The 21,113-nt window shown below is 41.5% G+C and overlaps 1 protein-coding gene across 2 annotated transcripts in view; it reads left to right on the top strand.

The window, feature by feature from the left end:
• Positions 1 to 578: 578 nt before the first annotated feature.
• Mdn1 (midasin AAA ATPase 1) overlaps positions 579 to 21,113 on the top strand; it is a 122,787-nt gene continuing 102,252 nt past the window's right edge. Inside the window, exons 1-12 of one of the 2 annotated variants that reach the window (XM_057790246.1) lie at positions 579 to 736; positions 9,207 to 9,433; positions 11,821 to 12,045; positions 12,524 to 12,631; positions 12,703 to 12,895; positions 14,210 to 14,452; positions 14,686 to 14,817; positions 16,230 to 16,333; positions 17,380 to 17,494; positions 18,221 to 18,405; positions 19,147 to 19,228; positions 20,940 to 21,035. In XM_057790246.1, the coding sequence (XP_057646229.1) occupies positions 635 to 736; positions 9,207 to 9,433; positions 11,821 to 12,045; positions 12,524 to 12,631; positions 12,703 to 12,895; positions 14,210 to 14,452; positions 14,686 to 14,817; positions 16,230 to 16,333; positions 17,380 to 17,494; positions 18,221 to 18,405; positions 19,147 to 19,228; positions 20,940 to 21,035 (1,812 nt within the window). In that variant the 5' untranslated portion in view covers positions 579 to 634. Of the gene's footprint in view, positions 737 to 9,206; positions 9,434 to 11,820; positions 12,046 to 12,523; positions 12,632 to 12,702; positions 12,896 to 14,209; positions 14,453 to 14,570; positions 14,633 to 14,685; positions 14,818 to 16,229; positions 16,334 to 17,379; positions 17,495 to 18,220; positions 18,406 to 19,146; positions 19,229 to 20,939; positions 21,036 to 21,113 lie in introns of those variants that run through there. The other variant, XM_057790247.1, reaches the window with a different exon arrangement.

Here is a 21,113-nt window from a genome sequence, read left to right as displayed (position 1 = left end):
AGGCTGGCCTCGAACTCAGAGATCCGCCTGCCTCTGCTTCCTGAGTTGTAGGTTTAAGGGCCATCATGGCCCAGCTATTTCCAGTATTTGTAAGAAGAATGCAACTGGGCGGCGGTGGCGCCCTCCCTTCTTTCCAGTATTTCGGAGGAGGAGACTGGCGGATCTCTGTGAGTTCGAGGCCAGTTTGAGCTACAGAGCGAGTTCCAGGACACAGGGAAACCCTGTCTCAAAAGACAAAACAAAACAAAAAAGTGCATCAAGGGTTCTTCTCTCACAATAAGGCACTTTCCTGTGGGCGATAATCTTTGTCAGCGAATCTGCTTATCGTTCACATCTAATCCCGTTAGGAAAAAAAAATCTGTTTTTTTTTTTTTTTTCGGGTCGTGCACTGATAACCCATCAGTTATCCTGCAAGCCTCAAAAGCCATTTCCGCCTCACTTCCTACTAGCAGCGTCCCCGCCAGTGACGCATTTCCGCCGAGGTGGGCGTAGCAGCAGCGCCGCCGCAGTGGCCGCCGCAGGTTGATGACGTCGGTGGAGTCCACCACGTGTGCGTCCGCTCGCCGGTTTTAGGGGCTTTCCTTGCTGGTCCGTTTTCGGCGGCGGCTCCGCGGCCCAGAGCGGCCGGGAGACCATGGAGCACCTCTCCGTGGAGCTGCTGGCCGGGCCTCTGAGGCTAATCGCCGACAAGAACGAGAAGAGCTGCGGCGAGCTGACCAGGTTCCTGACCAAGGCGGTGAGTACGGGCGAAGGGAGGCGGGCCCGGGCCGGGGAGCTCGGGTGTCCCCAGAAAGGGCCTTTGTTATTCGGGGTTAGCTCCCGTTCCCTGCCCGGCCGGCGCTCAGACCGTGGTGGGGAGCGTGCACTTTCCGAAAGGAAGAGAGTTGTTTTTTCTACGAGGCTGCGTCTGTGCTCTCCAGACACGTGCATTGCCTGCGCCGCCCCTTCCTTTCCCCACCCCTCGTTTGCTTGCAGCATGTTTTTCTTTCTGACTTTGTCCCTTCTGTTTGACCCATCGACGGGCATCGGTAGCATTTCCCCAGGGCGCAAGTCTCAGTGTAGCACTGAGACAGATAAATCTGATCTCAGCATCAAGGGAGTTTGCATCGATTTCGGAGTCGGTTCGTAAGCATACAAACAACTGAAGTTCAAAACAGACAACTAACTTTGGGAATTTTTTTTTTCCAAATAGGTCTTGGGTTTTCAAGAGCCTTGCCTTCTTGACTACTGTCAGAGTTGAGCATCCTTACTAGCAACTTTTCACTTTGCCTTTTAATTTCCTTTTATTTTTCTCTACCTGCTCTGTCTGTAAGCTTGAGACTAGAAAAGTGTGATTTTAATTTTGTGAAACTCATTCGGTTGCAAATGCATTAGGTACGTAAACACTCCGTTGTTTAGTAACAGCAGTCTAGCGGGTCCAGTGGTTTTTATCTTGTGGTCGCGAGCCTTTCCCAGTAGTTGTCTGAGACCATGGTATAACAAACAGATCTTTACATTACGATTCGTAGCAATGGCAAAGTTACAATCATGCAATGGCATTGAAAATAATTTTATGGTTGGGGGTCACCACAACATGAGTAATTGTATTAAAGTATTAAAGGGTTGCAGCATTAGGAAGATTGAGAACCACTGGCTTAGACTAAAGAACCTGAGTATTTTGGAGCAGAATAGAATTCACCTGAGAAAATTCCGAGAGTTTTTTTCTGGGGGCTTGAATCTATGTTCTGCTGCTGAGTTATACCCTCAGTTGAAAGGCATTTTACTTGTTTGTTTTTTTCTTCTGAGATGATGTCTCTGTTATGTAGCTCTTGGTGTCCTGGAACTCGATGTGTAAATTGTTTGGCCTCCAGCTCACAGGGATCCACAGAGGGCTAAGATTCCAGACGTGCCCTACCAGCCTGGACCAAAAGGCATTTCTGATAATGAAAAGCTAAACTTAGTGACATCTGTCGCCTGAATTCCTGACCTGTGGCTTTCATACCAAAACTACTACTGGTCGACTCAGCATGAGTTGGCCCGTGCCGTCTAGAGAAAAAAGATTTTTGGTGGGTTGATTTTATAAAAGGGGGATAATTGGTTTAGATGAGCTGACCTTGTGCCAGGAGGGACTAGGATCACGTCTTGTATTTGGAGTGTAGGTTTAGGTTTTGGGAGTTGGGTTGAGAATGATTTGTATTCTTTTTTGGGGGGTCTAAGATTTTAGGGAGACTAACATAAATTCACCGCTCAAGGTAAATATGTATATTTAAATAATATAGTAATACCAAAAAGCTAGAAAGTTTCCTGGACTTAGGAAGTTTGGGAGAAACTTGTTTATGTCGTCTCCCTGACTTGTCTTTTGATTCTAGGCAGTCTCGGGAATCTTTCAGGTTTATTCCTTTCTGTTTTGGAGAATAGCTTAGATATTTTTATTGAGGGTTTGTTATGTTTAGATTTCAGCTCTTTTTGTTTTAAATTTGAGACTGAATCTCCCTATATGTTTGGTAGCCTCAGTGCCAAGGCTACCGTGTCCCCATATGTGCCCCTAGTTTGGAAACAAAAACACTTCTTTAAAGAGTAATAAAGATGTGGAAATACTGATTCACAATGGAATTTAAGAATTGAAGAACGAAAAAAAAATAAAAAAAAAGAATTGAAGAACGATTTTTTTTTTTTTAGGATTTTTTTTATTTTTTAAATCCATCTTAACTGATGACTATCCTAATTCTAAGAGCTAGGTGCCAACTGTTAGTGGATTGGTGGGGTCATTCTGGGGATTGAATGCAGGGCCTCACACTGTACCACTGAGTTAACCTCCTGGTCTCATTCTTTTTTCTTTCTTTTTTTTTTTTTTTTTTTTTTTTCCGAGACAGGGTTTCTCTGTGGCTTTGGAGCCTGTCCTGGAACTTGTAGACCAGGCTGGTCTCGAACTCACAGAGATCCGCCTGCCTCTGCCTCCCGAGTGCTGGGATTAAAGGCATGCGCCACCATCGCCCGGCCCTGCCCTCATTCTTTGTATGTGCTTAGAACTTGTTTTGTTTGGTTTTTGAGACAGCATCTCATCTCATGCTAACCTAGAATTTACTGTATAGACTAGCCTACTCTGGAATTCACAGACCCAACTGCCACAGCCTGCTTAGTCCTGGGACTAAAGGTATGTGCCACCCTACCTGGCTTTGGTATTACTTTTTTAAAAAATTATTTTCTTTAGAGACAAGTTTCAAAAACCTTGAAGTCCAGGCTGGCCTCCAACTTGCCAATTCCTGATTCTTCTGCCTTTGTTTTCCAAGCTCTGATTAAAGGTGCACGTCACTAGGTTGGGCTTCTTCTCAGGCCCTGATTACAGGTTTGTGTCACTATGGTGGGCTTTGTGTCAAGGTCTGTGTCTATTTTTATTTTCATTCCCACTGTGATTCCTCCTCAACTTTGATCACTGTATTTACATTTAACACCAAGAATCATAGGTCCTGGGACATAGCATAGCTGAAGATTTATTTATTACTTATCTATTTGTTTTTTTTGGGGGGTGGGCAAGGGTTTCTCTATAACTTCTCAGGCTGTCCTGGAACCTTCTTTATAGACCAGGTTGGCCTTGAACTCAAAAAACGATCCACCTGCTTCTACCTCCTTTAATCCCTGAGTGCTGGAATTAAAGATGTGGGCCACCACTGCCTGGCTTTGCCTAGCTATTTTTTATTAATTTTTAAAAGTGTGTGGGGGGAAAAAAAAGTGTGTGGGGTGTGTGTCTGTCCGTCCCCGTGTCCATACATTTGTGTATCTTCCTGGAAGGTACCTTTGGGGGGACTGTAGCTTGTAGACAGATTTGCTATGGAGGCGCCAACTTACAAAAGACATGGAGGCTTACTTATTATGAAAGCTTGGCCTGTAATTTAGGCTTGTCCCACTAGCTTTTATAACTTAACGCATTTATGTAAATTTACATCTGGCCTTGCTGCTTTTTAATTTCTCTTCCATCTTGCCCCTCCTCTTTCCTCTCTGTCCTCTGGCTTTAGGATAATGGTCAAGTCCTGGGCTAGAATAGTCTGTGAGGCTGGACCATTTCAGCTAACAGTCTTGAAGCTGTTCTGGATGCAGAACTCTGAGGAATCTGCAACAGATACACTCTGAGAGGCTGGATCACCTCAGCCACCCATTTTCATTGTGTCTGTCCCCTTGCTCTGAAAACATAAGCTTTCGAAGCTAACCTACATATCTGCATTAACACTTGTATGGACTGTGCGTTGTACACAAACCAGCCAAAGATTTTTTTTCTTTTTTAATTTTTTAGCAGGTAAAATGTATGTCACCTATCTTGTAGTTTTTTGGGGGTTTATTTTTAATGTCTTTAGCCAGGATTTTTGGGGAGAGGGAGTTCCCCTGATCAAACCTGATGTATATCAAACTTGAATGAATCTACAGCCTTTCATTTTCTGTGAAAACAAAAGCATAAGCTCTTTCCCAAAGCAGCACATTTCCTGGCTTCCATATTAAAGTTAAGGCATTTCTAAAGTGTCTAGACTAGTTAATCCACAGTTCCTCCTACAGTCCCGTGTATCTAGACTGGTTAATCCACAGTTCCTCCTACAGTCCCAGCTCCTGGGAGGGAGAGGTTTCCGGTAGGGGCAAGATGAGTAGTGCTGCGAGGATCCACAGGCACCGAGTGAGGTTTGAGACCTAATGCTGCTCATGGCAAAGGAACTGAATTAGTGTTGTGTTGTGTTGTGTTTTGTTTTGTTTTTCAAGACAGGTTTTTTCTTTGTGGACATGGCTGTAGACTCAGTCTGTAGATCCAGCTAGTCTTGAACTCAGAGGTTTACCTGCCTCTGTCTCCAGTGCTGGGAGTGTGCCACCGTGCCCAACTGGTTACTAAGTTTTGACAAGAGAGCATCTGAACCACCTTAAAAAATGTCTTTTTTTCTACTAGATTATTTAATCTTACATTTAGTGTGTGTGGACAGTTTGTAGGGTGTTCTCTCCTTTCACTGTGTCGGTTCTAGAGATTAAACTCAAGTTGGCCACCTTGGTGGCAATCACCTTTACCTGCTGAGCCATCTCACTGGCCCAGTACTTGGTAGTTTAATCTGTGTCTTGAGCTTCCCTCAGACTAGTATGCCTCTTCATCATTTAAATAAAGCCCACTTAAGCTCTGTGAAAGAAAAGTGAGAAAGCAGAGAGGCTCTCACTTTACAAAGAAACAGAATTTCGCAAGAATGTAGTTACCTGGGTGTTCTGGTAGCCTTGGTTTGGAGGGGAAAACCTTGAACATTTAGTGCTTCTCTGTTGTTCCAGCAGCCAGAAACCAGGATTGCAGGTGCTCTGGCTTGCAGGCTGGGGCACAAAAAGAGAAGGTTTGTTATGTAATTGTCTTGTATAACTGCTACCCTCTAGCTGCCCCCTCTTCTGTTCTTGCATTTATACATTCATAGGTTTTAATAATAACATTTTATTTTAGGAATATAATTATTGATTGAATGTTGTGTAGCCAAGAATGATCTTGAACTTCTGATTTTCCCGACTTGCCTTCCAAATGCTGGGGTTACATTCATGAACCATCTTCCCCTGTTTATATATGTTGATGAGTGAACCCCTCAGGGCTTCATGAATGCCAGATAAGTCCCCAGCCCTAAATTTTGTTGTTTTAAGATTTACTATGTTGTTCATTCTGTCCTAGAAATTTTGGGCTCAATCCATCCTCCCTCTTAGCCCAGTGAGCAGCAGTAACTATATGTGCTGTTACTCCATTCCTTTCTAGTTTTCCTGCCTTTACCCCCCCCCCCGCCCCACCTTGCTATGTAGCCCAGGGAGAGTTAAACCTGTAGTCCTCACGCCTCAGCTCCCCCTCTGTTGGGGATTGCATGCATGTGCCTTTATGCTTGTCTTCATTATTGAAAATCTCATTAGTAATTTTATTCATGGTTGGGAATTGAGAAAACGTAGGACAGCACCAGTTTAATGGTTCAGTGTAGCTATCAAAGCTGGGGGTGTGGCCTGTATAGAGGGCTTTGATTCACAGCGCTGTAAAACAATAACTTGTAGCCACCAAAAATAATAGGAAAATCCTGGCCTCTAATACTTTCCAGTGTGATGCCATTTGGAAATGGAGCCTTGCTGCCATAATAATATTATCCTAGTTTCTTCTCTGTTGCTGTGATAAAACGACAAAAAATAATGTGGCAGAGAAAGAACTTACTCTGGCTCACACTGGAAAGTCCAGTGTGTTGTGACTGTTAACTCAAGGCAGCAGGAGCATAGGCTGTTGGTCAGTATCCACAGTTGGGGCTCGAGAGGATGAGCGTTGCTGCTTGGTTCTCCTCATTTACACAGTGTACATCTGCCCAAGGAACGATCCTACCCTACTTAAGTGACTCTTCACACCTCAGTTAACATAACCGAGACAGTCCCTCACTGACACTGAGAGGCCAACCATGTAGAGAATCCCTCACAAATGTGTCTGAAGGATTGTTCTAGATGAGTCTTGAGGTGATCGGTTTGTCTTGATACTAGGTTTGTCTTGATACTAACCGTCCAGCCATGCATCACAAAAGTAAAGATTGAGATCAAAGGACAGAGAGGTGACCTTGGTGATTCTGACCTAGGCTGCCATTGGAGTGATGGAGCTGAAAGCCAGGGAAGAATTGATAGCCACTGCCAGAAGCCATGAAGCATCAAGGAAGGCTGATGCTCTTGTAAACCTTTCAGAGGAATGTGCCCTCACCAACCTCAGACTCCAGAGATAAATGAGACAGTACCATTTGTTACTTTAAGCCATAAGTTTATAATAGTATTCGGTAGTACTAGAAGACTAGTTTAATTTTTTCTTCATAAAAGTCTTTCTCAGGGGCTAGGGAGATGGTTCAGTGATTAAGAGCATTTGTTTCTGCAAAGACCCACATGACAGCCAAGAATTGTAACTCCTCTTCCAGAGAATCTGACCCTCCATTGGCTTTGATGGGTACCAGGCACATACAAGGTGTGCATGTTTATGTTCAGGCAGGGCACTTACACTTTATATATATATTAGGTTTTTTTTTTTCTCTTTAAGTCCCCCCCTCCAAGATGACCAAGGAGCTTACTATAGGATATATCTGAAAATAATCAAAATAAAATTATGTATCTAGCCTGCCAGCTATCCTAGTTTATCCTGAACATTCTTAGAGCACTTAGGTGCATTGGTGTTTTTTCTGTATGTCTATGTGAGGGTGTTGGATCTCCTGGCACTGGGGTAACAGGCAGTTGTAAGTGCCATATGGATGCTGGGAATTGAACTCAGGTCTTCTGGAAGGCAGGTGCTCTTAACCACTGAGCCTTCTTTCTAGAGCATTGATTAGCTAAATTGGCTAAAATCATCTAGCGTAAATCCTATTTTATAATACAGTAGGAACTTGTTAATCACCCATTGCAACCCTTATATCCTTTTTTATACTGTATCTAGAATGAAAAGAAATACATGGTTTGTTTTGTTTCTGGTAGTGGGTGTTGAGCCTACCCTCATACATGATAGGCCAAGTATTTACTACCACTTAACATACTGTAGGCTCTAAATACAACCATTTAGTGCTGTAAGATAAGACAATTACTTATCTATCTTTTGATTAGCCTCATTGCAATACATAACTAGAAAAGGATTAGATAAAACCGGTAACATTATTCTAAACATGTTATGAAATGGAGCTTAGAACCACACTTCCTAACAGCAGAAGCTGGGCTTACTGTGCACATCTACAATTAACATTTCTGGATGGTACAGGTCTTGGTGGAGTGGTGGAAAATTTAGGATTGCTATGGCCAGCTTGGGATACATCACAAGACCATATGTCAAACAAGCAAAGCCTAAAGAAATAAACAAAAAGTCCTGGTGTGGAATCCCTTTTTGGAGACAGGATCTCAACTGCGTAGCTCAGGCTGATGTCAAACTAGTACCCCTCTTTAAAGTGGTCTCTTAGGAACACTTGCTTGTAGGGACATTTCCTACAGTTAAAAAGTGCACTTGCTGCCTCTCAGTGTCATGGCTGAATCTGTTAAATTTCTTTCCCTTTGAGTGATCATTTTCAAAACTTTGTTGTTTTCGCTGTCTTATTTTAAGTTTCTATTGCTGTGATTAAATACCATGACCAAAAGCAGCTTGAGGATGATGAAGTCCTAACTTTGGATCAGAGTGTTTATACCTTCTTTGTAAATTTAAATCTGATTACATTGCTGAACAGTAAGTTCTGCTAACTGGTCTACATATAAGCAGTGTATGTACACACACACAACACTCAGTTTTTTTTTATGCTTGTGGACATTCTGAGGCCACACAGTAGGATTTTTGTGGTTTACCTCTTCATTCATCTCAAAGTATGATTGTTCATACTGGTTTTGTTTTGCTAATTTTAGATTGGTTTATTTTCAGGAATTAATTTTATCTTCATTGTTTTGGGAATTGAACCCAGAGCCCATTGCATTCTAGCTACCAACTCTATATAACTAAGCTGTACCTAAGCTACACCCAGGTCTTAATCTGGGGTAATATTTGTTCACACCTTCTGATTTTTAATGAAGAACTGAATGGCCAATAGCTAGGCAGGAGAGAATAGGTGGAACTTGTGGAGAGAGAGAAGATTCTGGGAAGAAGAAAGGCAGGGAATCGCCAGTGAGACATGGACCAAGTCAGCTATATAGAATGAAGGAGAGTAAAAAAGCCACATGGTAAAACGTAAGTTAATAGAAGCAGGTTAGTTTAATTATGAGATAGTTGGGGGGACAGGCCTAAGCTAAAGACCGAGCTTTCCTAATTAATAACAAGTCTCTGTGTTACTTGGGTTGGTGGCTGGCAAAACAAAGAGCCTATAAGAAAGCTTACCTTTTTATGTTTGTCTTTTATAGGTGTTCTCCATCATGCCTTGAAGTAATCATAGAATTACATTTTCATTTATGAGTAGCAAAGGAGACAGGAACACTGGGGTTTTACATTTCCTAGACAGGGTTTTACATTTCAACATTTAGTGTTGAGTGAAGTTACGTATCATTTAAAATGGAATCCTAAGTATTGGTTTTCTTGTCTATAACGTAAGCGGATGGAACTCTTAGTAACAAAATCTAATCTTTTATTGTAGCAGAACCATATTTTGTTTTACTATGAACTCAAGAAATTTAGAAATTAGTGTTTTGATCCTAAGCTAGATCTCCGATCCTTTCAGTACTAAAGAATATTGTTTACATAGACATTTGTCTTGCTTCTCGATTAGGTGTGGACACCTCAAGATCGCCAGTGTATCCTCAATTCCTTGGCACAGTTGCTCCTGGATAAAGACTGTACCCTTTTGCTTGGTCGCCAGCTGCGCCCTATCCTTTTGGATCTGCTGGAAAGAAATGCTGAAGCCATTAAAAGTGGAGGCCAAGTCAACCACGATCTGCATGAGCGTCTCAGTGTGTCGATGAGCAAACTCATTGGGAACCATCCTGATGTTCTCCCGTGAGTAGCAGTTTGATTTGTATTTCTCTGTGAGGTGATAACCTCTTCTCTCAAGTCTAGTGGGGTGACTCTTGCTGTAACCAAAGCACTGTGGAGAACAGTTAGGCATGTTCATGGTTCACTGCAGAAAACTGATAGAGACTCAAACCCAAAATCATGTATTGGAAGGTAGATGAAACCTTTAAAATCATGACAAAAAATTATTTATATAAAATACAAAAATTAATATATATTTATCTTATAAATCTTATACCTTAAGAAATGCTGCTAAAAAGTCAATATAAAACAAAAGAATTATAAGATTAGTAGCAATAAAATAGTTCTTTTTTTTTTTTCTTCTGTTCCATATCAGGTGGTTCTTCAGACATGAGACAAGAGATTTTGAATTTCACTTTACTAAGCATGCTTGGGGTTTAGAGAAGGATAGAGCCACACACCAACTCTAAAGCCAGTTTTTATTTTCAATTAGACTGGGACTACAAAAAGACCATTTACATTATATGTCTGTAGAGAATAGCAGAAACAAAGATTTGGGAAGATTTATGAAATTTTATCCTGTTGGAAATATGATATACCAGTAGGCCAATCTACTCTTTTTCCTGAGACATTTTCCTGGATGATTTGTCCTTTTACTACAGATGTCTCGTTCATCGAATGGTCTTCAGATTCCTTAGCTGGGTCTATTTATTCTTCTGAAAAGACAAAAACAAAATCCTTTACAAACTCTAATTTTGCAGAGGTTCTCTTTTGGCAAGTTATTTTTGATCAAATGAGAAGCATTTGCTAGTTTTATAGGTTAGTTTAGATTAAACAGTCATGCTTTTTAATTAAGAGGTGTCTCTTGTTCAAAACGAATCTTTATCAATTTTGATGGGATGCATAGCTTCTCTATCTGCCAGATTTAATTCCTTTCAGTACCCTTTGGGTTATTTCCTGCAGGTAGTGATGTTTGGTTGTATAATGAATATGTAGGACATTTCCTTATAATTTCTTTGGCTTGTTGGCATGTGATGGAAAGTCCTTTTTTAAACCTTTGTTAAGAACATGATGTATTTTATGAAATTCTGAGGCCTTCAGTACATTTCCAATCAATACGTGATTGATTTCTGCATATCTTGTGCTAGAGAACCTGGCAGATCCATATGGGATCGGATGTGTGTTATGTGTATGGGATAAATCCTATTCCTGTTTCTGTCTTGTAACTGAATAAATAATAAAGTCAGTTCTGTATCATCTGGTATAAATCTCATTTCAATATGTAAAACAACTCTTTCTGCATATTGTAAATTGGTAAAATCCATTAGTACCATGAGAATTGTATATAATTCTGACTTTTGGGCAGAGTCACAAGGGCTTTTTTCAGTTAACTTAAGTTTTCTGTTTTGTAATCTGCCTTTCCAGCTTTATTTGAATCAGTATAGAATGTAAGGACTGCATATTTAGTTACTGGAGAAGCAGAAACGAGTAGCCTTAGAATTGAAATGTGGTAGCTTGGAAGTACCACTTAGATTGAGCTTTCATGGCAGATGTGAGGATTATGTTAGAGGTTCGTTAGGATCATGGATTAATTAGCTGTCTGCTTTTCTATTTGCATCACTTTATGTTCTTTTGTTGCTGTTTGGTATTGGCCTAAAACTCAGAGACCCTACTGCCTCTCTCTTCTGAGTGCGAGGACTAAAGATGTATGACACCACGCCCAGCTAAAAGCGTACGTTATGTGTTCTCTTAAAGATCTCTGTATTCTTTGTTTTTCGAGTCAGGGATTCTCTGTGTAGCCCTGGCTGTCCTGGACCTGACTCTCTAGGAGATCAGAGTGCTGGGATTAAAGGTGCGTGTCACCACTGCCCAGCTTTTCCTCTGTCTGCTTTAAGATGTGTCCTGAGCCCCTAGTTTTACTTCCCTCAGATTCAGTTGAACATTTTTGTTTTGTTCTCTCCTGATTCTGTTAAGTGGCTCTCCATTATTCAGTGGCATCAAGAAGAACTACAACATGATTTTTGGTATCTCTAGATAGTAACATAGTAGTGAGAATCCAGTGAGTGTTCAGTGAGTACAGTCACTAATTACTACTCAGGATGTGCTCTACTTCTGTGGGAAAAGCCTTTGGCAATCACATCTTCTGAACTGGTGTCTTATGCTAGGGCCTGTTCCTCAACCTGAAATGGTTTCAGTCTCCAGGAGTGTATGGCTTTAGCATTATTCTCCCTGTTCTGCGGTATGAAGAGTTCTATTACATTCTGCAGTTCTGTTCATTAGTGCAGGTGGGCAGTTGACTGCTTCTCTAGGGATTGAAGGTGCTCATTTCCCCAGTCATGTCCCTGAGGATAGATGGGCACTTGGCTGCTTGTACCAATGAATGACGATTCCTCCTGTTTTCCCTCCTGAAGGTTTGCCCTGCGCTATTTCAAGGACACCTATCCAGTGTTTCAGCGGCTCTTTCTTGAGAGTACCGATGCTAACCCTGTGCGCTATGGACGCAGGCGGATGAAGCTCCGAGACCTAATGGAAGCTGCTCACATATTTCTGAAGCAGAGGCAGCCTGTTTTCCGGGAGCTCTGGGACTGGAGTGTGTGTGTCCCTCTCCTCAGGAGCCATGATGCTTTGGTGCGCTGGTATGTGGCTTAGCCTGTGCTTTTGATTTGGGTGGGGGTGGGGCAGGGCAAAGAAAAACCTTTTAGATATGGTCTTAAATTATTTATTTTATGTGTATGGGTGTTGTCTGTGTGTTTGTTGGATCCCACGAGTTGTGTTATGGATGGTTGTGCGCTGTCATGTGGGTGTTGGAAATTGCACTCCAGTCCTCTAGAAGAGCAGTCAGTGCTCTTAACTGCTGAACCATCCTAGCCCCAGATCATTTTGTCATTGTCAAGTCTCAGTTCTTACCCCTTTTCCCTAATCGTTCAGTGCTGCTTCAGAAAAATGATATACATGGAGTTTCAGCCTTTTTCCTGTTCTGCTAAATCTGAACTTTGTGCTCTTTACTCATGAGTGTATGTTGTGATAGTGAAGACTTCAATTTCGGGTGCTTAGTGGACAAGTACTTTTCTTAACTGTGGGTTAGCAGAATCGATCTGCTTCTTTTTTCCTCAGGCATACAGCTAACTGTCTTGCACTGGTGACTTGCATGAATGAAGAGCACAAGTTAGCCTTCCTAAAGAAGATTTTCAGTAGTGATGAATTGGTGCATTTCAGGTTGAGGTGAGCACGGGTCTTTCTGGAGGGCTTCTGTGTCTTTTCTGTTTGGATTTCATGGGACTGTTTTCTTTTAGGTTGTTAGAAGAGGCCCAACTGCAGGACTTGGAGAAGGCCTTGGTTTTGGCCAACCCAAAAGCCTCCCTTTGGCATAAGGGAGAGGAGCCCCGGTACATTCAGGGGCACCTTGTTTCAGCTGACCTCTCTTCCAGCGTGACCGCTGTCTGTGGTGTGGTGCTGCCCAAACAACCATCCGGTCCTGGAGAGCAGGTATTGTAACCTCAGTAGGTCAGGGTCCGTGAATCATGTGGGGTTCACATTGAGTTTACTAAAGTGCTGTTCCATTTAGAAGTGTTTATGGAGAAATGAAGATTTTTTTCTCCCAGGTATTCCTTTCATCTCTCTTAAATCTGAAATTGGAAATATAATGCCACCTCTGTTATGCCTTGAACTTTAGCAGATTTCGAAGCTGCCATTGTTACACAGTCCTGTGGGCCAGCTATTCGGCAGGCTGAGGCAAGAGGATCTCTTGAGGCCTGCTTAAATAATGCAGCAAGGCTCCGTCTCAAAAATGAAAAAGAAGAAAATAACACATGAAGGCTGGCGCTGAAACAGACTTCAGGACTGAGGATATAGCCTGGTGGGAAAGCACTTGATAGGTTAGGCCAGGATCGCTAGACAAACAACAGGAGGCTGTTCTCACTGTACCTGAAAAGGCTAGATGCATTTGAAACAGTGTATTCTCTCAGTGCCCAGATTTTCCCAGTTCTCTGCATCTGTACAAGTGATACAGCATAACATGTACTTCATATGTAGCAACTAGACTCCTAGTTCATGCATTGTTGTTTTTTTTAAGGTCTTACAAATTTTTGTGTGTGGGTGTGTGTGCCTGAGTATGTTTTGTCAACTACATGAGTGCCAAAGCCCTTGGAGGTCAGAGTTTGTGTTGGAGACCCTGGACAGAAGCTAAAGTGCTGGCATTGTTAATCTTAAGTATAAAATTGTAGAATGTTGGAGAGTACTACAACAAAATCTCCTGGTGATTTATGCGGCTCTTAAATCTGTTTAGAGATTACCCTTAGGCTGGAGAGCGCTCCAATGTTAAGAGCCTTTACTGGGCCAGGTGTGGTGGTGTATGTCTTTAATCCTTGCACTCAGGAAGCTGAGGCAGCCTTTGTATTTGAGGCAAGAGTAAGACCCTGCCTCAAACAAACAAAAGAGATAACATTGCTCCAGCACCTTTGGCAGTCCTAGCCCACAGCTGCGTGTGACTCCAGGTCCAGAGGAGCCTATGCCCTCTTCTGGACTTCATAGGCAGCAAGCACACCTGTGGTGCATATACATATATACAGAGTGCCCATACACATAAGGTGATTTGGAAATTTACAAAAAAAAAAGCTTTCTTAAACCTTTGCTCTACACAAAAGTAATATTAAAAATATGAAGAAATTATTCTAAATTTGGTTAACACCCTTGTTATTGTAATGTAAAGTCATTAGAAGCATTGTTAAAGAAATTTTCTTGTGTCACTTGGGAGAAGGTCTCTTATTAAATAGTCTTTTTCTTTTTCACTTTTCTCCTTAGGCAAGTGACAGGAGTTCTTCACGGGAGCAGGAGCTGACTCTTAAGTCCTTTGTGTTGGTTGAGTCTGTGTGTAAAAATCTTCAGACCCTTGCTGTTGCGGTGGCTTCTCAGAATGCAGTGTTGCTGGAGGGACCAATAGGAAGTGGTAAAACTGCCTTAGTTGAACATTTAGCTGCACGGACAGGTAGAAGAAAACCTCCTCAGCTTCTCAAGGTCCAGCTTGGAGATCAGACAGACAGTAAGGTAATTAAGGAGTTGCAAGTATGTCTGGGTTTGTGTGTTTGCAAATTTCAGCGTTCTAATATTTTTGCTAAGGGAACATAGAAATGGTTGTTGCCCTTACTTTTGGCTTTTGGGATAAGCTTTTGTAAACCTCACATGCCTCCTTTCCTTGTTGAAATTTCATAGGACTTGTCAAAGGAAGTAGCCTTGTTATCTCAGCTGTTTGGTTTCTGTAGTCAACCTCTTCTCCACAGATGCTGCTGGGCATGTATCGTTGCACAGATGTCCCTGGAGAGTTTGTATGGCAACCTGGCACCCTGACACAGGCAGCCACAAAAGGCTACTGGATTCTTCTGGAGGATATTGACTATGCTCCATTAGATGTGGTACGTCATCTGCTAAACCCTTTGCTCTACACATCTTGTCTTTGGAGAACATTTTATCCACAGTGCCTGGGGATGGTTTGGTGTTTCACAAGGTATGCTGTAGGAAGCTCTTTCATAGTTACCTGCCTAATCTGATTAAGGAGATTTAATTGGGTTTCTTCATTTGTCTCCTATTTCTTAAAGTATTCATTAAATGTTTTGTGCTATTTCTTGTAATGGTTGAGTATAGTGAGCAGTCTTTCTTTCTTTTTTTTTTTTTTTTTTTTTTTTTTTTGGTTTTTTGAGACAGGGTTTCTCTGTGGTTTTGGAGCCTGTCCTGAAACTAGCTCTTGTAGACCAGGCTGGTCTCGAACTCACAGAGATCCGCCTGCCTCTGCCTCCCGAGTGCTGGGATTAAAGGCGTGCGCCACCACCGCCCGGCGGTGAGCAGTCTTATTACCTGGTGGGCAACTGTTTGCGATACATTGGGAACTTTGAGATCCTGCTTTCCAGATGTGGCAGCTGTAGACTGGGGGATGAGGACAAATGAAGGTACAAATAATGTGCTTGCATCTGTTTGCTGAAGAAATAAGTACTGATTATGGGTTGTATTTTTTTGTTGTTGGTGGTGGTGGTGGTTTTCTTTCCTCCCCCAAAAAGGGTTTCTCTGTGTAGCCCTGACTGTCCTGGAACTCCTGTAAACCAGGCTGGCCTTGAATTCGTAGAGCTCCGCCTGCCTCTGCCTCCAGAGAAAGGGATTAAAGGCCACCACCACCTGTTTTGAGACACTTTTCATTCTACAGCTGTGAAGTTTGCTGTGTAGCCCATGCTGACCTTGGACTGGCATTGCTCTTGGCTCCAGTGCTCTGATTATAGGAGCATGCCCCAGTGGTGGGCTATTTTGAATTTTAGAAAGATCGCTTCTTCAGGGAAGTGGTAGTCTTTGTTTCCTCTGAAATCCTTAATATTTTTACAAATGAATCTTCAAGTTAAGTGCGTATTGAATTTTGCATCCTGGAGAAGAAAAAAATGGTTATGTGTTGGACATTACTGTTCCACCAAATGTAGCTCATTCTTTAAGACTTAGTATTTTTATCTTTGGAGCAGGCTCAGTGATTTCTTCTGAATTAAGCTTATCATGCTGTGTGGTCATTTGCATTTCTCCCATCTCTTGTAAGACCCTTGACTTTTAAGTCCTGTTTGCATCCTACTGTCTTGCTTGGTTCTGGGTCCCACTAAGCACTCAGTGAATATTGAGTAAATAAGGTGTTGTACTGCAGTGCAGATAACTCAGAAAAGTCACATGGCATTTGATTAGAAAGATCTGATGGTGAAAACTGGGTGGAGTTTCCTTTAAGGTTATACCCATCATGTGGAGACAGACGGTTTTTGTTTGTTCGTAGCTTTTGTCTCAATGCGGTTTTATGATTTAGGTTTCTGTGTTGATTCCTCTGCTGGAAAATGGAGAGCTTTTGATTCCTGGACAAGGTGACTGTCTGAAAGTAGCTCCTACATTTCAGTTATTTGCAACCAGGAGGTATGTACGACTGACTTTGCTGTTCCCATTTTGAAACCTCTTCTTGATGCTATATATTGGAGCCTCTATGATTGTCCCCCAAAACCCGGACATGAGCGAATACCATACAACTTAGACTGGAATTCAGTTTTCCGCTCTATCGCTTGTAGTCCCAAGGGACATTAAGAGGCTTTTCCTTATACATTAAAATAATGACATTCTTGGGGCAGTGTGATTAATATGTACGCATGTAGTTTGTCTGGAATAAACATTTAATATATATATTTCCCTTATTCTGGAAATTTGTAACAATTTCAAAGTGTAGCTTTTGGTAACAAGCAATGAACTTATTACTAAACATGCTAATACCCTCAAGTATGTTTTGTCGCGGCCATTTATGCCTGCTTTACAGAAGAGTCTTACTGAGATCTGAACACCCCATGGCATTATTGGCAGTGATTTGAAAATACTCTGAAAATTCCTTCACTTCTTTTTTTAAAATACTCGTGCATCAAATGGCAGCCTTTAATTTTTCATCTGCCCCACTTAACCTATTAGTATCTAGCACTAAAATGGCAGCTTTTATTTATGATTACATAATTGTATAACAGTTACCCCAATTATCTATTATTTCACTTACCATGGTTTTAGTTGCTCAGTCATCAGTAGGATTTGAAAATATTAAGTGGAATATTACAGAAATAAGAATCCATAGCTTTTGTAATATTTTTCTAATTGATTATTTTAGAGTTTTTGTTGTAGATACTTGCTGCATAACGCAGGCTGCCCTCAAACTCAGTTAAGCAGCTTCAGTTTCTCCCAGGTGTGAGGATAATATGTATCACACCATGCCCGCCTTTATTCTTGTTTATCATCTCTTGCTTTGCCTAGTTAATAAAACTTTACTATTGGTGACTATGTAGGTTTTGTACTGTCTGGTTTCTGTCATCCTTCATAGGTCTTGGGGGTTTGTGCCCCTCAGATGCAGTAAGTTGACTGTAGCTAGATTAACATGAAACCTGAATGTTTTATGTGTCACTATTTGTATTTTTTCCTTTAAAATGCAGGCTCTTGAGCTGTGGAGGAAGTTGGTATCGGCCCCTGAATAGTCATGCTACTATGCTAGACAAGTACTGGACCAGAATTCACCTGGACAATCTGGACAAGAAAGAACTGAATGAGGTATGCAGTTTTGCAGATCAAGAATGCCTTTCATTTTTATTTTTTGTTACGAAAAATTCCAGAAGCTCCTCTTAGATGGAAATAGAGGAGCATCCCTAATTAGAATATCTGAAATCTAGAATGGAACTCGTAGAATGGAACCAGTTTGAAGCTCTCTCCTGCAGTGTTAAATAGCTATTGAAGCCAATAGGACTACACATTGTGCTTTAAATTCTACTTCTGTCTTTTAAAACTTAACTGCTTTTTGTCAATGACTCTTCTTTTATGGTCGGCTTTAACTTTTTTCCTATATAACTTTTTCATTTATTTTTAGCTAAGATTACATAATGAAGCTGATAGAATTATATTCAGGATTAAACAAAGTAGTACTTGCAGAGTCTGTTAATTTGGGTACTTGAGTACCTATGGCGTGGTTATTTGGGCATCTGGCTTTTGTTCTCTAAACTGTTTTAAATGACGAGAATGTCATAGTTTAAGGAAAGTCATGGAATTTTAAGAATGGGTGGGGCCAAAGACAGGTGAGGGTATAAATTACTATGCTTGGTAAAGATGAGACATTTTACAGGGAAATCTATTTTTTGCTTGACCAGTGTCTGCAGTTGTGTGTCCCCATCCCCGCACCAGGGCCGGGGCTCAGCTCCTTACTCAGACTCGGGCACCGTTCTGCCATTCTGGAGGCTGGGTACTTTCAGCTGTTCAATTTTCTTTCTTTTTCTCCTGGATCAGATTCTTCAGAGCAGATATCCAAGCCTTTTGTCCGAAACTGATCATTTACTTGACATTTATCTTGAGCTTACTGGAGAAAAACATTGCTGTCCAAGTGACAGCTCTGTTGACTGTGAACAGGCTCCACAGGAAGTTTCGAGAGAAAACAGAAGAGTGGTCCTGGAGGGAAGAGAACTATCTTTAAGGTACCTGACTACATACTGTTTTCAGTTGATATTTTAAAAACAGCCTTGCTGGAAACTTCTTCCAGTTAGAAGCAGATGATCCTGACAAGTCAAGTTTACAGATTAAACCTATGAGTTGTATCATGAAATCAGATTCCCTTTGAGTTGGGCCAGGCACGTGCATCTAATTCTAGCATTCTAAGAGCCTGAGGCAGGAGGATCTTGCAGGCCAGGCCAGGCTGTATAGCCAATCCAGGATATAGAGCTCACATAGCTGAGAAACAAAGCTTTAAAGATTACCTTAAATGCTTACCTTAGTCATTCTCTCAATAGAAGTCCTTTATTAATAGATCTTTTGGTGGGGGTGGCACTTGAGACAGAGTCTCTAGTGGAACTTATTTTAAAGATCAGTCTGGCCTTTGAACTTAGATCTGCCTGTATCTGCCTCCCGAGTGGGAGAAAGGTCACCACACTTGACTGAAGTAGTAAGCCTTTCTGGATTTGCTCCATGAGTTCTATGCCTCAGCTCTCCATTCTCAGTGGGAATTAGGAGTGAGTGGATCCCCTGAATTTGGTAGTACTTAGTCTCTTTCCCTCCTTGTTACTTTGTCTGACATGGGTACAGGAGAAATGGGTAAGGACTTAACCTCTAGTACTTTCTCTTCCACATTGCTAGAAGATTAGGGAGATTTAGACTTAAGAGGGTTAAATAACTTGTCATCTCTTTAGCCTATATTTTTTGTTTGCTTGCTTGCTTTTAAGGGATCTCCTGAACTGGTGTAATAGAATTGCCTATGGCTTTGACAGTACATCTTCATCAGCATCGTTACATGTTTTTCAAGAGGTAAGATACTGTTGGTTTCTTCTAGCTACCGTTTACTTCCCTTAGCCATTTAAAACTGAGCTGCCTTCAAGCTAGTCAGATATAGTGAATAGAAGAGGAGGTAGGATTTCACAGTGGACATGAGGCGAAAGCTTGACAGAATGAGCTGGTGTGGTACATCACAGTGCCTCTAGAGCTGGGGTCTTTTTTTTTTTCTTTATTCCCTTATTTTATGTGCCTTGGTGTTTGGCCTGGATGTATGTGTGTGTGTGTCTGTCTGTGTGAGATGTATGTCTGTGTGGGATCCTCTGCAACTGGAATTACAGACAGTTGTGAGGTGCCATGTGGGTGCTGGTAATTGAACTCAGGTCCTCTGGAACAGCAACTAGTGCTCTTAACTGCTGATCTAGCTCTCTAGACCGAGCTGTGGTTTTTATAGTCTGTGTAGTCTCTCCAAATCTGTATTTTGGTTTAGTGTCTGAACAGTCTTTAGGGGATAATTCTATCATAAACTGATAATGAGTTTAATATTTGCCTCACAAAAGGTTGAATGCATGCCATATGAGACTGTCACTTCCTTAAATCTCTTTAAATCTGACATTGGCACAAGAGTTCAGTTAGCTCTTACAGAGAGCCTCTATCATTTGGCAGTTCTTGTAAGGTTACTGGCAATATTAGGTTGATCGTTTGAAAACCTTAGGCTGTTCTCTCTAACCTTGTAAAATGCAGTGTGTATGTGTGTGTGTTTGTGTGCACGGTGTTACATGCATGTCTAGTGTCTGTGGAAGTCAAAGTAAGGCTTTGGAGTCCTTGAAATTGGAATTACAGTTGATTGTGAGCCACCATGTGGGTGCTGGGTTCTCTGTGATAGCAGCAAGTTTGCCCCCTCTCCCCCATAAAAGAGAATGCAAAAACAAATCTCTGATAGATAACCTTCTGTAAAATTCCCTCTGTGTCTTTAGTTTTTGCTCAATTTCCTATTCTGTAACACTCTGGAGAGGGCTAACCTGTGACTTTCCAAATGCTGACATAAATACGGTCATGCAGTATGTTGTCTTTTGAGTCTACCTGCTACACTCTGCATATTTTCATTAGTCCTTGCAGCATTTATTCCTTTTTAGACAATTTTCCAGTTGCTTATATATGTGATATTTCATTTTTTCATTAATCTGTTGCCAATGGAACTTTATGCTTTTATCTTTTGGCCATTGTGAAATATGCTTCTCTGGATATATGTACAAGTATTTTATTAGTGAATAAACAGAATTTGTTGAAAATAGAGTATTTGTACTAATTTCTTCCTGTATGATGGCAGTCATTGTGGTAAGGGTTTGTTTGAGCTGCTGACTCCACCCACAGTCAAGAATTAGCAAGAACTTAACTCAATGATTTTATATCATTCACTCAATAATGGATTGCTTTGTAAAAGGTTTTTTAATTTTGTGTGTGTATGTCCGTCTGCCTGTCTGTGGGTTCATGAATATAAGTGCAGGTGCCTACAAAGGCCAGAAGATCACATCAGCTCCTTTAGTACTGAGGTTACAAGCCTACAAAGGCCAGAAGATCACATCAGCTCCTCTAGTACTGAGGTTACAAGCAGTTGTGAGCTGTCCAACAGTAGTGCTGGAAACTGAATTCTGGTCCTCTGCTGGAGCAGTACCACTGTGCCATTTCCCCAGCCCCATGTATTACTCCTAAAATCAGTTGGTGTTTCCCTTGGTTGTTTTCATAGGCTCTGGACTGTTTCACTGCCATGCTTTCTGAGCAGACAAAGAAATTGAAAATGGCAGAAATTATTGGAAGCAAACTGAACATTTCCAAGAAAAAGGTATGTTTTCCTTGCATGTTGGAAGAAGGTTGGGCTGCTTGACTCTGTTCCTTGCCAAAGGTGGCCTTTTCACTGGTT

Source organism: Chionomys nivalis, chromosome 16, assembly GCF_950005125.1.
Source record: "Chionomys nivalis chromosome 16, mChiNiv1.1, whole genome shotgun sequence".
Lineage (NCBI taxonomy): Eukaryota > Metazoa > Chordata > Mammalia > Rodentia > Cricetidae > Chionomys > Chionomys nivalis.
Note: the sequence above shows the minus strand (reverse complement) of the source record. Positions and strands in the feature narration are given on the sequence as shown.